Source organism: Lathamus discolor, chromosome 5 (genome assembly GCF_037157495.1).
Source record: "Lathamus discolor isolate bLatDis1 chromosome 5, bLatDis1.hap1, whole genome shotgun sequence".
NCBI classification, from domain to species: Eukaryota; Metazoa; Chordata; class Aves; order Psittaciformes; family Psittacidae; genus Lathamus; species Lathamus discolor.
The window spans coordinates 15,946,831-15,965,245 of record NC_088888.1 but is presented as its reverse complement, the minus strand read 5'-3'; the positions used below and the strand labels follow the sequence as shown (position 1 = coordinate 15,965,245).

Here is an 18,415-nt window from a genome sequence, read left to right as displayed (position 1 = left end):
TCAAGGTGCTGTCGAGAAAATGATATGCCTGAATAATCAAATAATTATTTGTACACTTGCTCCTGTGTCGATGGAATGCCACACTGTGTACACAGCAAATCACAGAGAACAGCCAGGGAAATCATTGTAAAAACTCAAAACTCAGAACCTACGCTCAAGGCAACTTGTACTAGCCAGGAGGATGCCTCCTACAGCTAGACAAAGAAGGCAGTTGTCAGGATAGCACAGATGTTGGAGAAGAGTTGCTCCTTTGTCTTCCTATGACATGCTGCACTTCCACCCCTGACTTGAACCACATTCCAAATCAGGTTATTTTAGCAGCCACAAAAGAAAGTGTTCCTCTTGAAGGACCTTCTGTTTCCCTAGGTATTTTAATTACTAGCTGACAAGAAAATTTTAAAAATGTCTATCACTACGCTCAGGACAGCTAACTTGTATTACGTTTACAATGTTAATGCAAATACATGCCTATAGATAAAATATTAATACTTTTCTTAAATCAGAAACAGCTTTTTTTCTGACTTCAGAAAGATGATGTTCTGTTTTATTCACTTTTGAATGGCCTTTATGCGATCACCTTTGGAAGTATCAGGTTAAGTTCTGAAGTTAGAATTTAGATACATAAAAACAATACGGAACCCAAAGTCAACATGAGATAGGGCAGAAGGTGTTCTTGTTTTCTCATTATGTTTTCAGGTTTTATAACCTTATACACTTTGAATCGCCACACAGCTTTCTGCTTTTCCAGCACACATTCTCATTCAGCATCTGTTTTAGACTACCAACGTAGCTGAATTTAGTCATTTTCTGTTCAGGAATTTTGAGTCTCTGTAGACCTTATTATATTATTTTGCTGTCCACCTTGTCACTGGTAATATAATCCAATCTATGAATTCAATTAACTTACTGTTCTTTCTTCCAGATCATTACTTAAGATGTCAAATAAAACTCTGCTTTACACCTCTTCTCTGCTTCCTTCCTTTTAGGTATCTTTTTATGACTGGCACGCACTTCAGGCTGAGTTTTTCTTCATTTACACTTGGCTCCAAAGCAACTTAGATGATTACCTAGTGTCTCTGTATTTCCAAGTCATTTAAAGTCATTCTTAAAAATATCAAAATATGGTAGTTTGTGCCACTGTCCTCAGAGTAGATCACATTTAGCAACAATTCTTGGCATTTGTAAAAAATGGCCTCTATCCTGTCCTTTTTGCTGCATCCTGAACTTGAGATGACACCAGAGTCAGTAAATGCTGTACCTGCCTGTATCTGAGGCCAAGTCCGTGTTCCTCACACATTCTTGGTCCCAGCTTGTGTGCCCCTTAGGACCGTGTCTCCCTCTGTGATCTGTCTAGCCCAATTTCTCTTCTTTTCATGGCTTTCATTTGTCATGCCTCTTCTGCTTTCTCCTTTTCAGTGATGCACATCACCCAAAATTCACATCTTTCCATCTTTCAGCTAAAGAAGCTCAAGCATCTTTGGCATTATCTAGGCTGAAATGCTTGAGCAACCATTTTACTTTCCATGTGGTGTTTCCAGGTTTAAGAAACGCTGCTTTTCTTATGAATCCTCAGTAGAAACAGCTGCTCTCTGTATTTCACACAGACATTGGGAGTGCCATTTTAGTACTAATTCTAAATCATTCTGTTTGGATCATTATTGGTAAGATTGCATTATTACTGATGTCTCTCCTTTTCCTCCTGAATTCCCTCAAAAAATCCCCAGCTGAACACCCAGGTTTTTTACAATGGCAGCAGGCGCCACTTTTCCTTCTTAAAAATTATTTAAGCTCCTTGGTATTTCTCAATACCCTGTAGAAAATTTACAAAAAGGGCTCCAGTTAGCTCTAAAACACATTCAGACTCTCATCTGGCACTACCAATTGATGTAGTTGGTGCTATTATTATGTAGCTCCACACCATCCTCTGTAGACAGCTGTAAATTGTTAAATAACACTTTTTTAGCAGTCCTCTAAAGATGGTTAGTTTCTATTTGCATTGATATTCAGCTCAAGGATCTTGCATCATGAATCCATAAAATAAAATGTATTCAAGTAATGCTAAAATTATGTAATAGACAAAGAAGAAAAGCAGATGGATTGAAAGTTATAGTGGCAGAAGGTTATGATTATCTCATCTTCTTAGGTCTAAAAGTGACAGTCCCAACTGGGTGCTGTTACTATATAGGTGAAAGTAGAAGCCTCCTAGCGATCAGGTACAGTGACACCATCATTTTAGGCAGGTTCGAGATCTCACACAGAGGGTTGAAAGCTTGACATATGCTTGCTAACCAGAAGATCTTTACTATCTATGGAGATGATGCAAGACGTTCATCCTTAGCTATCATGGGAGCCCTTAAAAATATTGTTAGACTGAGGTACTCACAAATCAGCCCTGTAGTTCTCCTCCCATCCAAGCCCATAGAGGGAGTTTGGCCCAGGAGCACAGGGACTGGGAAGGGCTGGGCACAAAGAAAGGCTTATTCCAATACCTGGGAAAGGCCCAGTCAGCCATGACACTAGCACCGACTAACAAGATATCAAATCTGGCAGGCAGGATTACACGATATTTTAACAATTTTAAAAAATACGCCAAACTTACCTATACCATTCTCTTTTAATTGAAAGTGTGTCATCACCAATCCCTCTGCTTGCTGAAGACTTCGCTAAAGGATATTACCTGGCCCTTGTGGACACATGCCAGTTGAGCTAGGACTGATTTACTCAACTAAACAGATGTGCTGGGCAGCCATGTTTATCCTTCTTGTCAAACGCTTGCTGCCAGAGCCACTTTGTGGAATAGCAATTCACAAAACACTCTAAGGAATTCCTATTAGCTACAGGAGTTCATTAAAAATTTCTGCCTGTGGAGCAAACACCAGAGTAATGATTGATCCATCATGCTCTCATGTGAGAGGGAATATTTTAAATTAGCAAGGCTCATTCTTTTCTATTTAAATTATCTCTGAGTCTATGCAGACACTCTTTTTTCCAAGTATACTTAACTGACCCATTTTTCTTCTCAAACTGCTGTTCTTCTTTGGTAATTGGAACACCCTTAGATTTTAAAATGCATAAGCAGAAATTATTGTTATTCTGTTACAAATCACTATATATTATCCTACTAAAATGAGTTTAATTTCCTGTCTTTCAGGTGTGTTACACCACACATTGTACATGAAGTGTGATCTTTTTAAAGGTTTTCTAAGCCTGAAGGAACTTGGAAAAATTTGCAAAATATTGGTAGCATTAATAGTAAATTTTTAATAAATATTGATAGAATATCCTTCACCAATGTCAAGATATGTTAGTTTTCACTCCTGAAAATTGTGCATTTGAGGGTAGCTATCAGTCCACTATTTTGCTCCTCCTCTCCTTAAAGGGAAGAGTCCTGCTGGTGTTTTTAACAAATGGTACATGTTAATTATAATGAGTAAAGAGTTAAGCCTGTACTTCCTAATAAGGTCAGAGTTATATTTGATTAGCTCATTACCTGCAGATTTACACAGTTTGTTGCTACTGAAAATAAAAAGAGCTGAAGCTGTATTAGCACTTTAGTCAGGACCCTTTTAACTGTGGATGTTCATACTCATGATCCATTGTGCAGATAAATTATTGGCCTTTATGGCACTGTTTTAATTACTTCTTTTACTGTACCTGTCTTATTATTTTCAGTGTTCACCTCAGGATGCCAGTAACAGCAGGACAGCTTAAGAGCTACATGAGTAATACAGGAATGCTTTCCCCATCACTGCTGCTATAATGGTCCCTGATATGTGAAGCTAGGGTACCTTCCCTTGTTAACTGATGTACATCTATGCAGCCCTCATGGTATGAGCTCTATAAGCTGATGTCTGTTTTGAGACATCAAATATCGGTAGAGTTATGGATCACACCTTACTAAAAACACCTAGGAACAGACTGTCACTTTTGCCAGCTTGGAAACACCCAAGCAGAACAGGTCTGTTACTATCAGGACATGGCACCTGACAAAATTAAACATGAGAGTGTATTTTCAGCTTTTCTCCAAAACTGCATACAAAAAAAAAACCTTTCTAAATTCCTTCTGCACTCAAGAATTATAGCTCCATGTCGTAGATTAGGATACAGTTCTATAGATACAGAACTTCATGTCTGATTACAAATACCAGGGTAAGAATTATCAGGCATAGCACTGCTAGCTTTAGTTAAAATAACAACAATTTCTAATGCTGAAGCAGAAAGCTACAGATAACTAGAAAAAGAGGCAGGGATCTGATCTGATGCAAAGATTATTTAGAATAGCAGGAATCTTTTTTTTGGTCTACATTAGGCTTAATATCAGACCCACATGATCCCATGAATGTGCACGTACACATATTCCTTGTAGTGAAAAGGTCATTTGTTGTTTTGCAGATTCCCAAGACAGCTCTGATCAAGTTAGTTCATTTACCCAGCACAGTGTGATGCAGAGATACTAACCTGGATCCCAAAGGCTGCACACAACACCAGTGCAACATTACATGGAGGCTGGTCAGCACTTTCTGCTATGGCTGTGTTACTTACCCAGCTTAGCCAACGTTAGTTGAAGAATACCTGCATGCTGCTCTACTGCACTGTGAAAATACGCCCTTATATTCCTATTACTGAAACACTTTAGTTTCTATGGATGGAGTGGCTCATATTTTGGTGATTTCTTATCTAATAAGAAATTATCCTTCTTTTTTAGCAGTGCCTTGCAATAGCGAGCTGATGATGCCAAATGTAACTCCAAAATCTATAAAGACATATTAATAAACAACCTGAGACGTAGCTCCGAAATATATTTGTATAAAAGGCCTGGTTTTCCTCTCACTTTATATTCCTGAATTAAAGAAAGTCATAAGAAGAAAATTAGACTCTTTTTGTCTTATATATAAAGTTCAATAAATGACCTGAGCAAAAGTGAGAACTTCACAACAAAAAAATTATTATTATTGATCTGATTATTACTTAAATTGCTCAGAATCTAATTCTCAGTGGCATTTCTTTGTATTTGGCTGTGAAATTAATGTACGGTGAATAGGCCATGTTGGATGGGGCTTTGATCCTGGTCTAGTGGAAGGTGTCCCTGCCCCTGGTGGTGGGATGGAACTAGATGATCTTAAGGTCACTTCCAATCCAAACTGTTGGATGATTCTGTAGTTCTGTGAATAGCAGCTAGCATTGTGAGGGGAGTTTTTCTTTAGAGAACAAGCACACACTGGTCAGTGTGGCTTTTCTTCACTTCTGCACAGTAGACTGTTGAATCTGGGAAACACATACACTAGCATAGAATCATAGAATTGTCTAGGTTGGAAAAGGCCTTCAAGATCAAGTCCAACTGTTCCCCAGCACTGCCAAGTCCACACTAAAACATGGCACTAAGGGCCTTGTCTACGTGGTGTGTGAACACTTCCAGGGACAGAGATTCCACAGCTTCCTTGGGAAGGCTGTTCTAATATCATAAATGCTGGCATAGACTGGCAGTGAATTCTAGAACTATGTGACAGAGGTCTGCCACATAAGGCCTTATGCTGTCCTTGCCACAGATTCCAGTTTAAGAGAAACAGGGATGTGCCAGGAGCTCTGTAGATATCTCTTACAGGCATTTTGGATGACTAGTGCGAATACATGTAGCAAACCAGGCAAAGTACTGGGAGGGGTATTCTAATCAATTAATTAAAAAAAATTACTCCCATGTCATTTTATGTATGAGTGCTTCAGTTTCCTGTGGACTGTCTGGTCATTTTTGATATAGCCACTACTTTGCAAATAGTACTCACTCCTAACCACAGACTGTGAGAATACAGGGAGACCATTATAACAAAATGATGCAAAATTAATTAGAAAAAATCAGAAAGTCAGACAGATATAAAAATAAGTGGGCACGCTCCAAGCTCAAAGATACCATAAATGCACAAAGATTGAAAAAACAAAAATGGAGACGAAAACTTCTAAAATTAATATAATACAAATTTAACTTATAAACAGAGAGCTATTAGAAATCTACTGTGCCAAAAACCTGAAATAAGTAAATTTACATTTTAGAACAAAGGAATGCCCATACTTGACTTGCAAGGTTTCAGAAATATATACGTTTAGCATAGTATTGCTTTCCAGTGAACTCAAAAGCTAAGGCTGTGTTGGCTGGAAGATTTATATTTTAGTCTGGACCCCTCAAATAACTTGCTCCCTTAATTACTGTCTTGTTTGACAGGGAATCTTGTGAATAAATATTGTTTACTTTAGTCACAGAACATGTGATGATGCGTTTGACAAACAGGGACATTATTCCATTACATTAAATCTTACTTTCGAACTAAGAGTTTTCTACCTCATTTGTCAACAAAAACCATTACAGATTCCTGCTACACTATTGATCCTAGTCCTAAACAGGAACTCATATGAAGAATAACATGAAAATAGCCATAATTTAAAAATATCTGACAAATCACAATGGATCCCATTCAGAGCTGCTCCTCATTGTCATGTAACAGCCACCTACTTGTAGCTGAATCTAAATAGATTTTCTGTACTGGAGAATATGATCATTAACCATTTAGCCGAGGAGGGGGTGGAACCGACAGCAAGTCATGTTAATGACTGCTATTTGCCATGCAGGCTTTGATGATTGATTCCTCACACAGTGAGGAGCTTTATAGTTTTACTGGTGTTTTGAAATCCTGCATACACCTGGAAAATTTCCTACGGCCTCTAAGCGGTCCAATGCAATCACCTTCTGCCAGAGGAGCCACATGAACTCCCCTCATGCTCTCCACAGATACCTGAATACTTAAGCTGGTAAATAATCTCATCTAGTAGTTTACAGTGTGTGATCTATGACACACAGCTGAGCAAAACTGATTGTTCCAAGGGGGATGCAAGAGTACATATAGAGATTTGCCAGCTAAGATCTAAATACATATAGACCCACTATGCAATTTGTCACAATGGGATTGGATCAGTGGATTCAAGAGATTGGTACTGAAGCCACACATGGCCTGTGAGATTTACTTTGAATCAGATACAGCCTGATTCCTTGGGATCAACATCTGCCTTACACACATGGAACAAAGCTTTGCAAAGGGAAAAAACTTCAGATGCATCCTTGTAAAGTCAGCTAGTGCACAGGCTGGTTGGGAACACAAAGTTTCCCATCTAGAGTTAGAGCATATTTGAAGGGGTTTTGAAACATGGGTTTTGGCTTAGCTTCTTGTACAAGTGATTTAGTTTGCATGTATTAAAACCACTGCTACCCTCAAGTGGCATGTAATAAATGAAAACAACCTAGGAATTCATTTCAGAATTGCACTATTGGTCCAAACCAACATGCTAATGCAAGACATCTTCATAAATGCTAACCAATTCCTTTCTTCTGAAAGAAGAAATAATGACACAGGCTTAAGATAACAGAATTGCTTGTCATCAGTAGACTCACATATGCTTCTGGAGATTTTTTCACAGATAGCCCTGTACCAAGCTCAAACATTTTTATTTCTTTTAAAAAAGTTTCAAGATATGTATCAGAGCCTTGACTTTAAAATAGCAAAATAAGCCGAATCCTCTACTTCCCTCCCTCTGATAACTAGAGACTTGGTTTATATGCTTCTTCCTAAAAGTATAATTTTTTATTACATTGCTAACTTAACAATATACACGTACCTTCAGCTCTGGATGATAACAAACTTCTCCACAGATATTTTCATGCTTTTTACATTCTAACGAGATGCACATTCTATTACTTTTGCTGCTCCTTGGAGTCTTTGACGAGGTACACCTCTGCCATGCTTTACGTAAGAGTTCATATCCTAGGATAATGCCATTTGGCTGCTCTGGTGATGCCCAGCTGATTTGAAGAGATCTACAATAAGCAGAAAATTAACATTTGTTAAATGATTGAAAGCATTTATGTTTCTACGGATATTTACATTAAAGGATTAGCATATAGTAATTCCATTTTATACCATTTCACACAGAGTGTAGTATTTCGAAGTGCCCAAAATATTCCTTTGGATAGTGAATTTCACAGCTCTTTTAATAACCAAATGGTGTAAAAGTTTTGGGAAAACAAATTACACATGCAATCAAAATCCTTAAAGGTTGTTAATTAAAAGACATCTCATTCATACTTTTGGAAACTTATGTGTAATAAACTAGCATTTTACTCTTTGCTATAGCAAATGTGTGCATGAAGTATTGCCAGGGCAATTCAAACATAAACCTGGTGAAGGACGAGCAGCTGTGGGGCAAAAGACCACGCCCTGCCCTCTGAGCTGTTGCTACTGCAGCTTGTGCTCAGTCACCATTTAGAGGAGAGTTGTACTCATCTTGCTTTTTTCCTGCCTTCAAAAACATTATATAAAATGTGTATGTTACTTTGAAACACATTCTTCAACACAGAATGAAAACAACTCATCACAGCATCAGTAAGCACTGCTTCTCTTCCGTGCTTAGATATTGTCATTGACATAAAATTAGAAGTAAAAAATGCAAGTGTTTATCCAGCTTAAGAAGGCTCAAGACTTCTGAGTGCAAAACCTTGACTACAGCAGCCCACAAAAGACTGTCTATAAAACAAAATTTTGCTCTCAATTTCAGGTTTGATATCAGACCACCATCAGTTTAAGGAAGAAAGTATCTTAAGAGAAGAATCTTCTTAAATTGTAGCATGCCTGTTAGTACTAAAATAATCCACAGGTATTTGCTCCAAAATCTCACTTAATATTGCAATTATAACAAAAAAGGCAAAAAGGACATTTGAAACAGAATTTTGCTTTTATAGAATGTACACAGTTCATATTGGTATTTCAAATGAAACCTTCATTTCTTGCATAATCAAATTTCTGTCACTACAACTCTCTTTGGCTAGAAAGAAGGTAATCCCAATGCTATGTGTAGAGCAGCATGACGACCAACAACATTGCATAGTATATTCTTAGGCTTCAAGTACCTCTTAATCTCCAAGTCCCAATTACCCTGCAACTGTCAGAATGCCAGTGACATCATAAATTAGCATTAATTTAAAGTGAAAATGTTACAGTGAAACAGCAGCTGCTGAGATAAACTTTGACATCTTAACAGAATAAAAATAACTGAACCATTAGTTCACTTCCTTGAGCTACAAATAGAGGAATACACACCACAAAAAGCCTTTGCAGAACAGGAATTAATGTCACCTATGAGGGAATAACTTCATAGGTGATTTACAGAGTCACCATTTTCATTCCAAGGTCTTCATCTGAACCACAGATTTAATTCCCTATTCTGTGCATGACTATTTTGTATTTACCACATACTTTATCACATGCTTATGAACACACATTCACACACATACACATAAGTATACATTTAAATAATGTGATAGGACCTAACTTAAAAAATAAAAGCAGGAAAACATATTGTATAATCTTCACAAAGAAAGATAACAAGAAAAGGAAAAGAAAAGTACTACTTCAACCTTTAAAAATGCCATTGTAACTCTCTCCTGGTCTTTACAGGTATAAATCACAGGAGCAAAGAAAGCGTTCCCAGTCATATTTTTTAATTATTTGTTTTTTGCAACTTTCATTCAGAACCTCAAGGGTATATTTGCAAAGGAGTGCTAGTTTTTGCAGTTTTGCAAGTCATATTCCTCTCTAAGATAATTTCAAATTAGGCTTATGTTTTGATGCAATGATTTGAACATTGTGCCTTTTCTGCAGCGCTCAGCGCATACTTTTTTCCTTTTAACAAGCACTCACTTTATTATTATTCAATTTATAGACACACATTTGGGGTGGACACAGCCTAGTACTGTGCAATGCTATAGCTGCACAAGAAAACTACATGGCATGGGAGTTCACTGACCAGTGCCACCGAAAGGGTAAAACTCAGTATCATCTTCCAGTAACAACCCACAGATAAGCAAACTCCTTCACAATCTTATGAATGTTTCAGTTATGTCTACACCTTCTGATGTTTCCCACCCATGGCAAACTGTGTTTATACTGGGAAGTGCCCACAGCCTGAACTACAGATGTAGACTTAAAATTCTAGGTATAGATGAGTGCAGAAAACCTGACATGTGGAGTATAATCCTTTCCTGCCCAGATAGAGCTTCACTTCAAGTGTGTGTAACTTCTGCTAGTTCAAATGCTGAGTGACTGCTGTCAATGTGGTGAAAATAGTGAAGATCCCCAGAAAAGGCAGCTGAACCATAAACAAACTGCTTCACACTACAAGGTCCATGAGGCACTGCAGCACTTCCACGAGATAAAGACAAATTTAAAATGGAACCACAAAGGTGTTATTTGCTTCTGTTGCAGCAAAGTAAACTGAAATCCTACAGCTCAAGCATGCAATGATAATTCATTCCAACGTTTACAGGTAGAATTTTTTTATCCATGAAAAATATCAGTATTTCAGAGTTTTGCTATCACATCAGATACATTTTGGCAAACCAGACTTTGGAAATAAAACTCTGGGTTTTGCCTGCTTCAAGTATCACCAGCTTCAACTGTCCATGAATCATGAACTCTTCATTATTTTTTTCCTCAACACAGTAGTCAAGGTTTAATTACAAAGATTAAAATATAACAAGGCCTCACTTCTGGGTCTTGAGAATGAATGTTGTGTTAGTCTCATCACATGAAAGTGCTAAATTCTTAGAGACACAGCAAACATAAGATTCAATAACTTTACTTTCAAGAGCTGGAATTAAAAAATATCACAGAAAAATCACAACATTCACTTGACACTCTTAAGATACGGAACACTGCTGCTATTAATGACCAGCAGATAAAATACTTTCCTCATCAGGAGACAACCCATATACTGAGCAACTGCTTCAGCATTACTGCACAAGAGCTAACTACCTGCTGTATCATGGACTGCAGTGCTAACATAATTAGAGAGGCGGTATGACACACTGCAGAAAGTCTGATAAATTGCGTTACAGTTCTGCTGTTGCTACAAATGTCTTAGAGAAATCTTTCTATGCTTTGTTTTCCCCATTACTAAAGCAGGGAGAGCGACTGGATTGTCCTCCATGGGAACACTGTCTTGAACACTTCAGGGAAAGTTCTGTGAAACTAAGCATATGTGAGTTTGTTATAGGTCAGCTAGACTAGGCTCCAGTGCAATATTCCCCATGTTCATTCACATAGCTATGAATCCCTTACTCTTACAGCTTTTTTACTTTCTGCCCATGTTACCAGTATGAAAAATCAGACTTACATATCTTTAGTTCCCCAGACCCCCTTGGAGAAACCTACACTACATTGTCTCTTCTTCCATTCCTCCAGTACCAAGACCAATTTAAAGGGTATTTTACACAGCACAGTAGTTTGACACTTTCATATTTGAGCTCCTTTAGAACTCCTGAGCAAATATCATCATCCCAACAATTTACTGCTATATGTTTTCTCCATTTGTTCTAAAATCTTTCTCACTAACATGGTAATTTGAAATAATTACTCTAGCTCATACAGAAAATTTCTTAAGCCCCATGATACTGAGCATCAAACCAAAGAATTCACCTAGCTTTTCTCCCATGGCTTGAGCTTCTTTGCATTTTCTATTATACCCTGACCAGAGTTTTTGGTTCCCCTCAAAGTACATAAAGAACCCACTTTTTCTGCATGAGGCAACAAAGGATTTTCCCTAGTTTATGGCTTTTTTTGGAGCCATCAAACTTTTAATTAAGCACTGAACAGAACTGCTGCAGGGTTCATCTGCATTGTGCTTCACTTTTCTGAAAGGAACAAAGCTGCTACTAAATATTGTCGTTAGAAAAAACCCTAGGTGTACTGTATTACAAGGAAAAAGAGAAAGACAAATGAACAAACTATTTTCCAACATACCATGAGAATTGAATCCACTACCCAAACTGTAAGTTAGCATCCACATACATGAAGTACTCAGAGACCTTTCCAAACTGTGTAATAAAATATATTTCTCCATAGAGACAAACCCTGGTGTTCTAACTAAAAAAAAAAGAAGAAAAAAACCCAAAGCATATTTAATTTCAATAGGGTTTGTTTCTACCTAAACGTGGCCAATGCAACCTGTCCACCTCCCACAAAAAAACCTCAAAACCCAGACAAGAAGCGTAACAAACCAGAATCTGACTTAGGACTTCAGGATTGGGCCCCATACTGTTTTCTCTTTGAAGTTCAGCATTACAAAATAAGCATTCCAGGGTTGTGACCTTTTGTGCCAAGTTTCAGCCTGAAGCTGAGTTATTAACTGTAAGAGGTGGAAAAATAAGGTATTTATAATAGCTCTGGTGGTATAACCTTCACTGAACAGTGTGGATGGAGCTGCTATTAGAAAGACTTCTAAATCGGTGGATGAAATTATAATTTCTGTCATGCAGCAGCTTGAGGCAAAGTTTAAAACAATTATTTGTGAATGCTACAAAGACATTATCTTATAGCATTCTCATCAATAATACAGCCCCCAAAACTGATTCAGAGGAGGGAAAACCCACCATGATTCCAATTAAAGACAAACTGCACAGTCTGTATTATATCGTAGGTATCCCACGAGCCTATACTCTAGAAATGCCTGTTTTCTCTGTCTGATGACAGATATGTGTTAAAATGTTCTCTTGTCTATACAAACTGTTTTTCCCCCAGCTTTTTCTTATATGGAGGATAAATAAACAAAATTCATATTCAGCCCAGCACCTGCTGAAACTGTCAGCTGTAGTGTTTGCCATATTTCAATCTAAGCTGAAGCCAGCCAGTCATTTTTATACTGCACAATCCCTACATACTCGAGGACCAGAATTAATGAATTAGCTATTGATTAAATTCCACTCTAGCAAATCCACCATGGCAAATAAATGAACTACCCAGGGCACATGTAGGCCACGTCCAGACATGTCCTGGCAATCGATCAGTAGTTAGTATTCTTTTGGGATATAAGAACAGCTGATGATAATATGACATGTAGGAAAAGGCAGTGTAGAAACAGAGTCTGTTTCTGGCTGAGCAGATTATAAAGTAGGAAGACATTTTTGATCCTTTTGCATTCATGGGTTATGACATATTTAGTCTATACATAATAGCAGAAACACGCATAAGTATTTGCAGTAGAGACAATACAGACAAAGGCATACAGAAGTTAAAGCCAAGGGCAAAAGATGAGATCCTGAACTGAGTTTTTATAAATCAAACAAGCTTTGACTATATCTGTATGTGTGACAGAAAAATAGCAATCTTAATTTCATCCTTATACAGAGACAAATGCTGAATTCAAGCTAAATTTAGTCATGATGAACAGTAAACCAAAGTCCTTAAGAGACTGAAGAAGCAAGTCCATTCTGCTGGCCATTTCTGAAGTCTCAGATGCTAGATTTTTGTTATTTAATTAAAAAAATAATCCTTTCTAGAAAAGAAACACTGCTAATGGGCATAGTCTACCAGAAGTGTAATATAATCACATGAACAATGCCATAAACACAGGAGGCAAACTGTTTTATTGTTGGTGTAATTCTGAAAAATGCATTACAGAGCTTAGCTTTAGTCTGCATTTGGAAGATATTAACTCCCAAAGAATCACTGTATATGTTACTATTTGGCTGCTTCTAAGGACTGCAAATCTGAACATCCCTCTACAATTTAGAAGTTTGCCAATGCCTGCGGATGTAGTGAACAGGCAGATCGCAAACAGTGGTTCAAGGAGACATAGATATGCATGACTTTTAAGATAGTTTACTAATTCTTACTGTTGTGCTAGGTGACTTTTTTTACCCACAATTATTCTAAGCTTCCGTTATCAGCATTGCATTGCTCCCTGAGCATTAATCTTCCTCTTCTTAACTGACAGCAAAATGTGATAATTTTCATTCCCCTGCACTTCTCTTAACTACTGCCACTTATGCTTTATTTATTATCACCACACAGTGACACCCAAATGGGTATGTACAATCAACCAAGGGTGAGATTTCTTCCATTACTCTTTTGGCCAAGAACTCTAAAAGCAAAAATAACAACTATGAAAGATTTTTTTGCAAAGTATATTCATAATTCTTTTATGCACCTTACTCAACTGAGAGAAGACAACCTGAAATTCTGGTCCCCGTTCCAGCTACAAATTCCTCTGATACATGAAAACCACCTATAGCATAGTACCTTGAGCCAATTACGTGAATAATGGGTGCTGACAGCTGCTTTGGCTTGTCTTCCACAGTTGTAATCTGGGTCCCATTACTCCTCACGCAGGCATACATTGTGCAGACTTCAATCTGATGAAGAAGAACATGAGTTTTACATAACTCAGCTGCAGAAATTATTTAGCTCTGCTACAGTTTAGACTTCTCTCTTCACTCACAACTTCTTTTCCATTTGACAGACTCCATACAGCCAGAAAACCACAGCAGCTTTGCAGTATACTGCACTGCATCACTCTTTCTCACACCATTTTCAAAACAATGATACATACAGCCCTCTGGCACCAATTGCCGGTGTCTATTATCACCAACAGAATTGCAGTGAATTTGTTTTTCTGCATGTATATGTAGAATCTGGTACGTAATAGTAAAAAAAGTTACTTTGATTTGGGGCCTTGAGTAAGTTTATTATGCTTACCATATATTCTGACATGAAAATAAAAATAACTTTTCCTTCATGTTTTCTATTCCTTCATGTCTATTCTGGAAAATTAAAAGTGCAAAATGCAAACAGGAATCATACACTTTGTTATTAGAAATGGCAGAGAACTAAAACCTTATTCCTTCAGTTCTCGGGATTAAACTAAGCAGAGGCAAAGTGAAATAGCTAGTGAAGGGCGGTAACATTTTTTGTAAACAGGTAAGTTACTCAAAATAATAGAGCACAAAGTATGAAAGACAATGCAGTAAGATTACCAGTGAGACACATATGCATTGAAAGTAACATAGCTTCTAGAACAAGAAAAAGAATCAAAAGAAAATAAACCCAAACCCCAGTTTATTTTGGTTTCACCTATTACACTGATGAAAATGTAAGTCCAGTATAAAGACTTGGAAACCAGAAGAGAAGAATAATTAACATCTCAAGCAACAGAATGTGGCCATGGTAAATTAATATAGAGGGTCTGTAAGTGAGCCAGTGCATTGAATTTGCATTGTTACTAGAAAAGACGAATGTGTTTCCAAGTGGCATTCAGCAAATCATATGTGTATTCATAGATGGAGGTTTGCTGTTTCAGAGGGGCTGGAACACAGAAATCTGTTACGGTGTGCCTGTCTGTGATGCTTATTTATGTGGTAATGGGATGCACAGTTTCAGAATGAAGTATGAGTGGTACTACTATGTCTCTCTCATATATAATGCAAATGAAACCTGAATGAAGTAGGAATATTTACAATTAAGTGTCAAACTGCATTTCTTGAATATATTAATATAACTTGGGGATAGAAAGATCTTTTTTTTTCTCTTATTCTGCACAGAGTATTTTGCCTTTTGCTAGATATATGAATAGAGAGGCAAAGATAGAAAAAGTGAAAAACAAAGGAAAAATACTGTACTTTTTAACAGCACAAAAAGTACTACCGTGATTTCAGAGATCACCTGTGCTTCCTCCTTAGAAGGATAAGGAGAAAATAAATGATAAAAGGATGACAAATGCAACATCATTATTTCTCTGTGCTGATATATTATGCATGCTTGATGTTTCAAAACAATTGCAATTTTCTTTTAATGAATAGGAGTAGAATCTTTGCCTCTTTTGTAATATATGTTGGAGCTTTGCTAATGTAGCACAGAGCATATAGGGGAAAGTAAATGGAGTTTTGATAGTTTAAAAAAGATAATGGAAATTTTTATTATGAAATGTATACACACACCTAAAATATGCTGAAAACACATTTATGCCTTGTATGTATATGCACACAAGCATCAGTGCAAATGTATGCCCATCTATGTAAAGAAATTAATGAAACAGTATTCTGCTTGGGAATACACGTATTTTATGTAAACCTGAAGTATATTACATAACTCAGAAAAGATATTCTAACCTGTATATCATATACAGTGAATGGAGACAAATCTGCTAAAAGGAGGGAGCCCGGCTCATTCATTCCAGTCTTGTACTGCTTATTATTCACATAGATAGAGTACTCTGTGACCACACCATTTGGGTTTGAAGGTGATGTCCAGATGACATGTACAGCTGTACTGTTGATGATGACAACCTCTGGAGGGAACATGCCCTCAGGCTCTACAAATAAAAGAAGAAACTGAATAAACTCCAGCTGTCTCTGCAAAAGCACTTGTTTAACCAAATGCAGATTAGTAGTTAGGTTTAGCAAAGGGTTCACTGCTTATCTGCTTGCCTCTGATGAAGTTATCACAGTCTGTAGTCTTCTGTAAATTGACTTATTATACTCTCAGTTAGAAACCATGAGAGCTGATGACAAAATGCTTTATACAGCAGCATAGTGTCAATCATCAGCAGTATGTGACCAGTGAGATATGATGATAAATTATTCACCCATCTGCACTTCCAACATAGAAATACTATTTTTTATGTCTGCCCCAATCTCAATTCTTAAAAAAAGAGTAAATAAAAAAGAAACAAAAAAAAAAAAAAAAGAAAAAAATAGAGGAAAGAAAAGAAAAAGAAGAAGAATTTTGCTTTTAAAGAATAACCTAAGACCAAAATACTTTATGCCTGGTGGAGCATGACATTATCAGCCTTATAGCTGAAGCAATATGAAGCAATATGCAATACTGTCATTATGTAAATGGTGTTGAATGTTGATTACTATAGGTAATGATAAAGTCTAACACTTACTTAAAAAAAACCCCCACACAACACCTCCCTTAGTGTTAAATTACATAGTTATCTAAGCATGTCAGAAAGAACCATGCAAAATCCTATTTTTATCACATGAACAAGTTGAAAAATTGCCATTACAGTCAATTCTATTTTATAAACAAAAGGTGCTGACCTTTGGCATCAGAAAGGAAATGGAATTCTCACTTAAAGTGCTTTGCTAATGACCTGGAACATTTGCTTCTGAGGTAATGATATTATAATGTTTATAATGAGACTTTATAAAGCAAAAAGATTAGAAAGAACATTCTAAACACATTTCTGATGCACAGTTTTTTAATTTTTATTTTATCCTTAACCTCTCCCCACCCCACATTTGCCCACTGGCATAGAATTCATAACGAATTTTCTTAGAGGCTGAACTTACACCTAGAGTTTCTGGTGACTCAGGAAAGGCCCTGTGTATGACTGTCATGTCAAAAGCACATCGCTTCACAGAGCAAATCTTTTAAAACCCCCATTAATTGTTTCTAAGTTCCACCATTTATTGATATGAACTCAGTTCCAAACTTAGTGCACACAGATAGGAATATGTGGGAGAAGATGAGAAAAAACTGGGTTAATATCTGCTATTAGAGCTTTTGCTCCTGTCTCAGTGGGACCATTTATTGATCTACCACATGATGACAACCACCACTTAAGCATTTTAGCCTTTATTTCTTTTATACTGTAAATTTTATAATGGAAGGATGACTGACCTCAACCCTAACAAAAATCAATCAATTTCATTCTCAGATTTTAAGCCAAGCCATAGTCATGGCTAACCAACCTCCATCTGAGGTAGTCACATGCACAATGTCACTTTTGATGCTGTGGGCTCCATTAAAAACTTCAAAATATATCTCATACTCTGTGTTGGGCTGCAAATCGTCTATGACTGTAAAGTTTACATCAGCCTGGATTTTTAGAGATCTTCCATCATCAGTAGAGTTCAAGAAGAGGGTGTAATATGCAACATCTCCTTGCAAATCTTGTAGTGCTAAGAAAGGAAAAACATTGTGAGATCAACTGGGAAATCTTCAGTCAGCAAGGTTATCAGCAACATTTATTGTGAAGTAAAAAACAAATTTCATGCAGACCCCCTTATTTAAAAAAAAAAGGCAAAGATTCCATCAAGTGCCTTCAATTTCACCCTTATAAGAAGTGATGCTCTTTCAAACTTGTCAAAATCATTAAAATCATGCTAATACTGGAGAATACTTCCTTTCTTAGAAATCCCCTTGATGACAATGGAATCTGTGAAGTAAACAAATTAACAGGTGAAACCTACTGCTAGCAATGGTATGCAGCTTGCCACTGCGAGAGGATAACTTCACCCAGATAGAAGGAAGAAAGAAAATGAGATTTTCCTCTAACTATGAATAAGGTGCAAGTGCCTACGCCTTAAATTATATCTACACTCAACTTCATACAGATGGCCTTTTAGCCATAGTGAAAATCAAAACCCACAAATTCACAGAATGGATGAGGTTGGAAGAGACCACTGGAGGATATCAAGTCCAACCTCCTTGCACAAGCAGGGTCACCTACAGCACATTGCTCAGGATTGTATCCTGATGGCTCTTGAATATCTTCAGGGAAAGAGACTCCACAAGCTCTTTGGGCAACCTGTTCT

The 18,415-nt window shown here is 37.1% G+C and overlaps 1 protein-coding gene across 1 annotated transcript in view; it reads right to left on the bottom strand.

The window, feature by feature from the left end:
• USH2A (usherin) overlaps positions 1–18,415 on the bottom strand; it is a 380,108-nt gene that overhangs the window by 94,384 nt on the left and 267,309 nt on the right. The window contains exons 45-48 of the mRNA XM_065679870.1: positions 17,570–17,779; positions 15,980–16,182; positions 14,115–14,227; positions 7,660–7,858 (exon numbers count right to left, since the gene is read on the bottom strand). Coding sequence (XP_065535942.1) covers positions 7,660–7,858; positions 14,115–14,227; positions 15,980–16,182; positions 17,570–17,779 — 725 coding nt within the window. The remainder of the gene's footprint in view (positions 1–7,659; positions 7,859–14,114; positions 14,228–15,979; positions 16,183–17,569; positions 17,780–18,415) is intronic.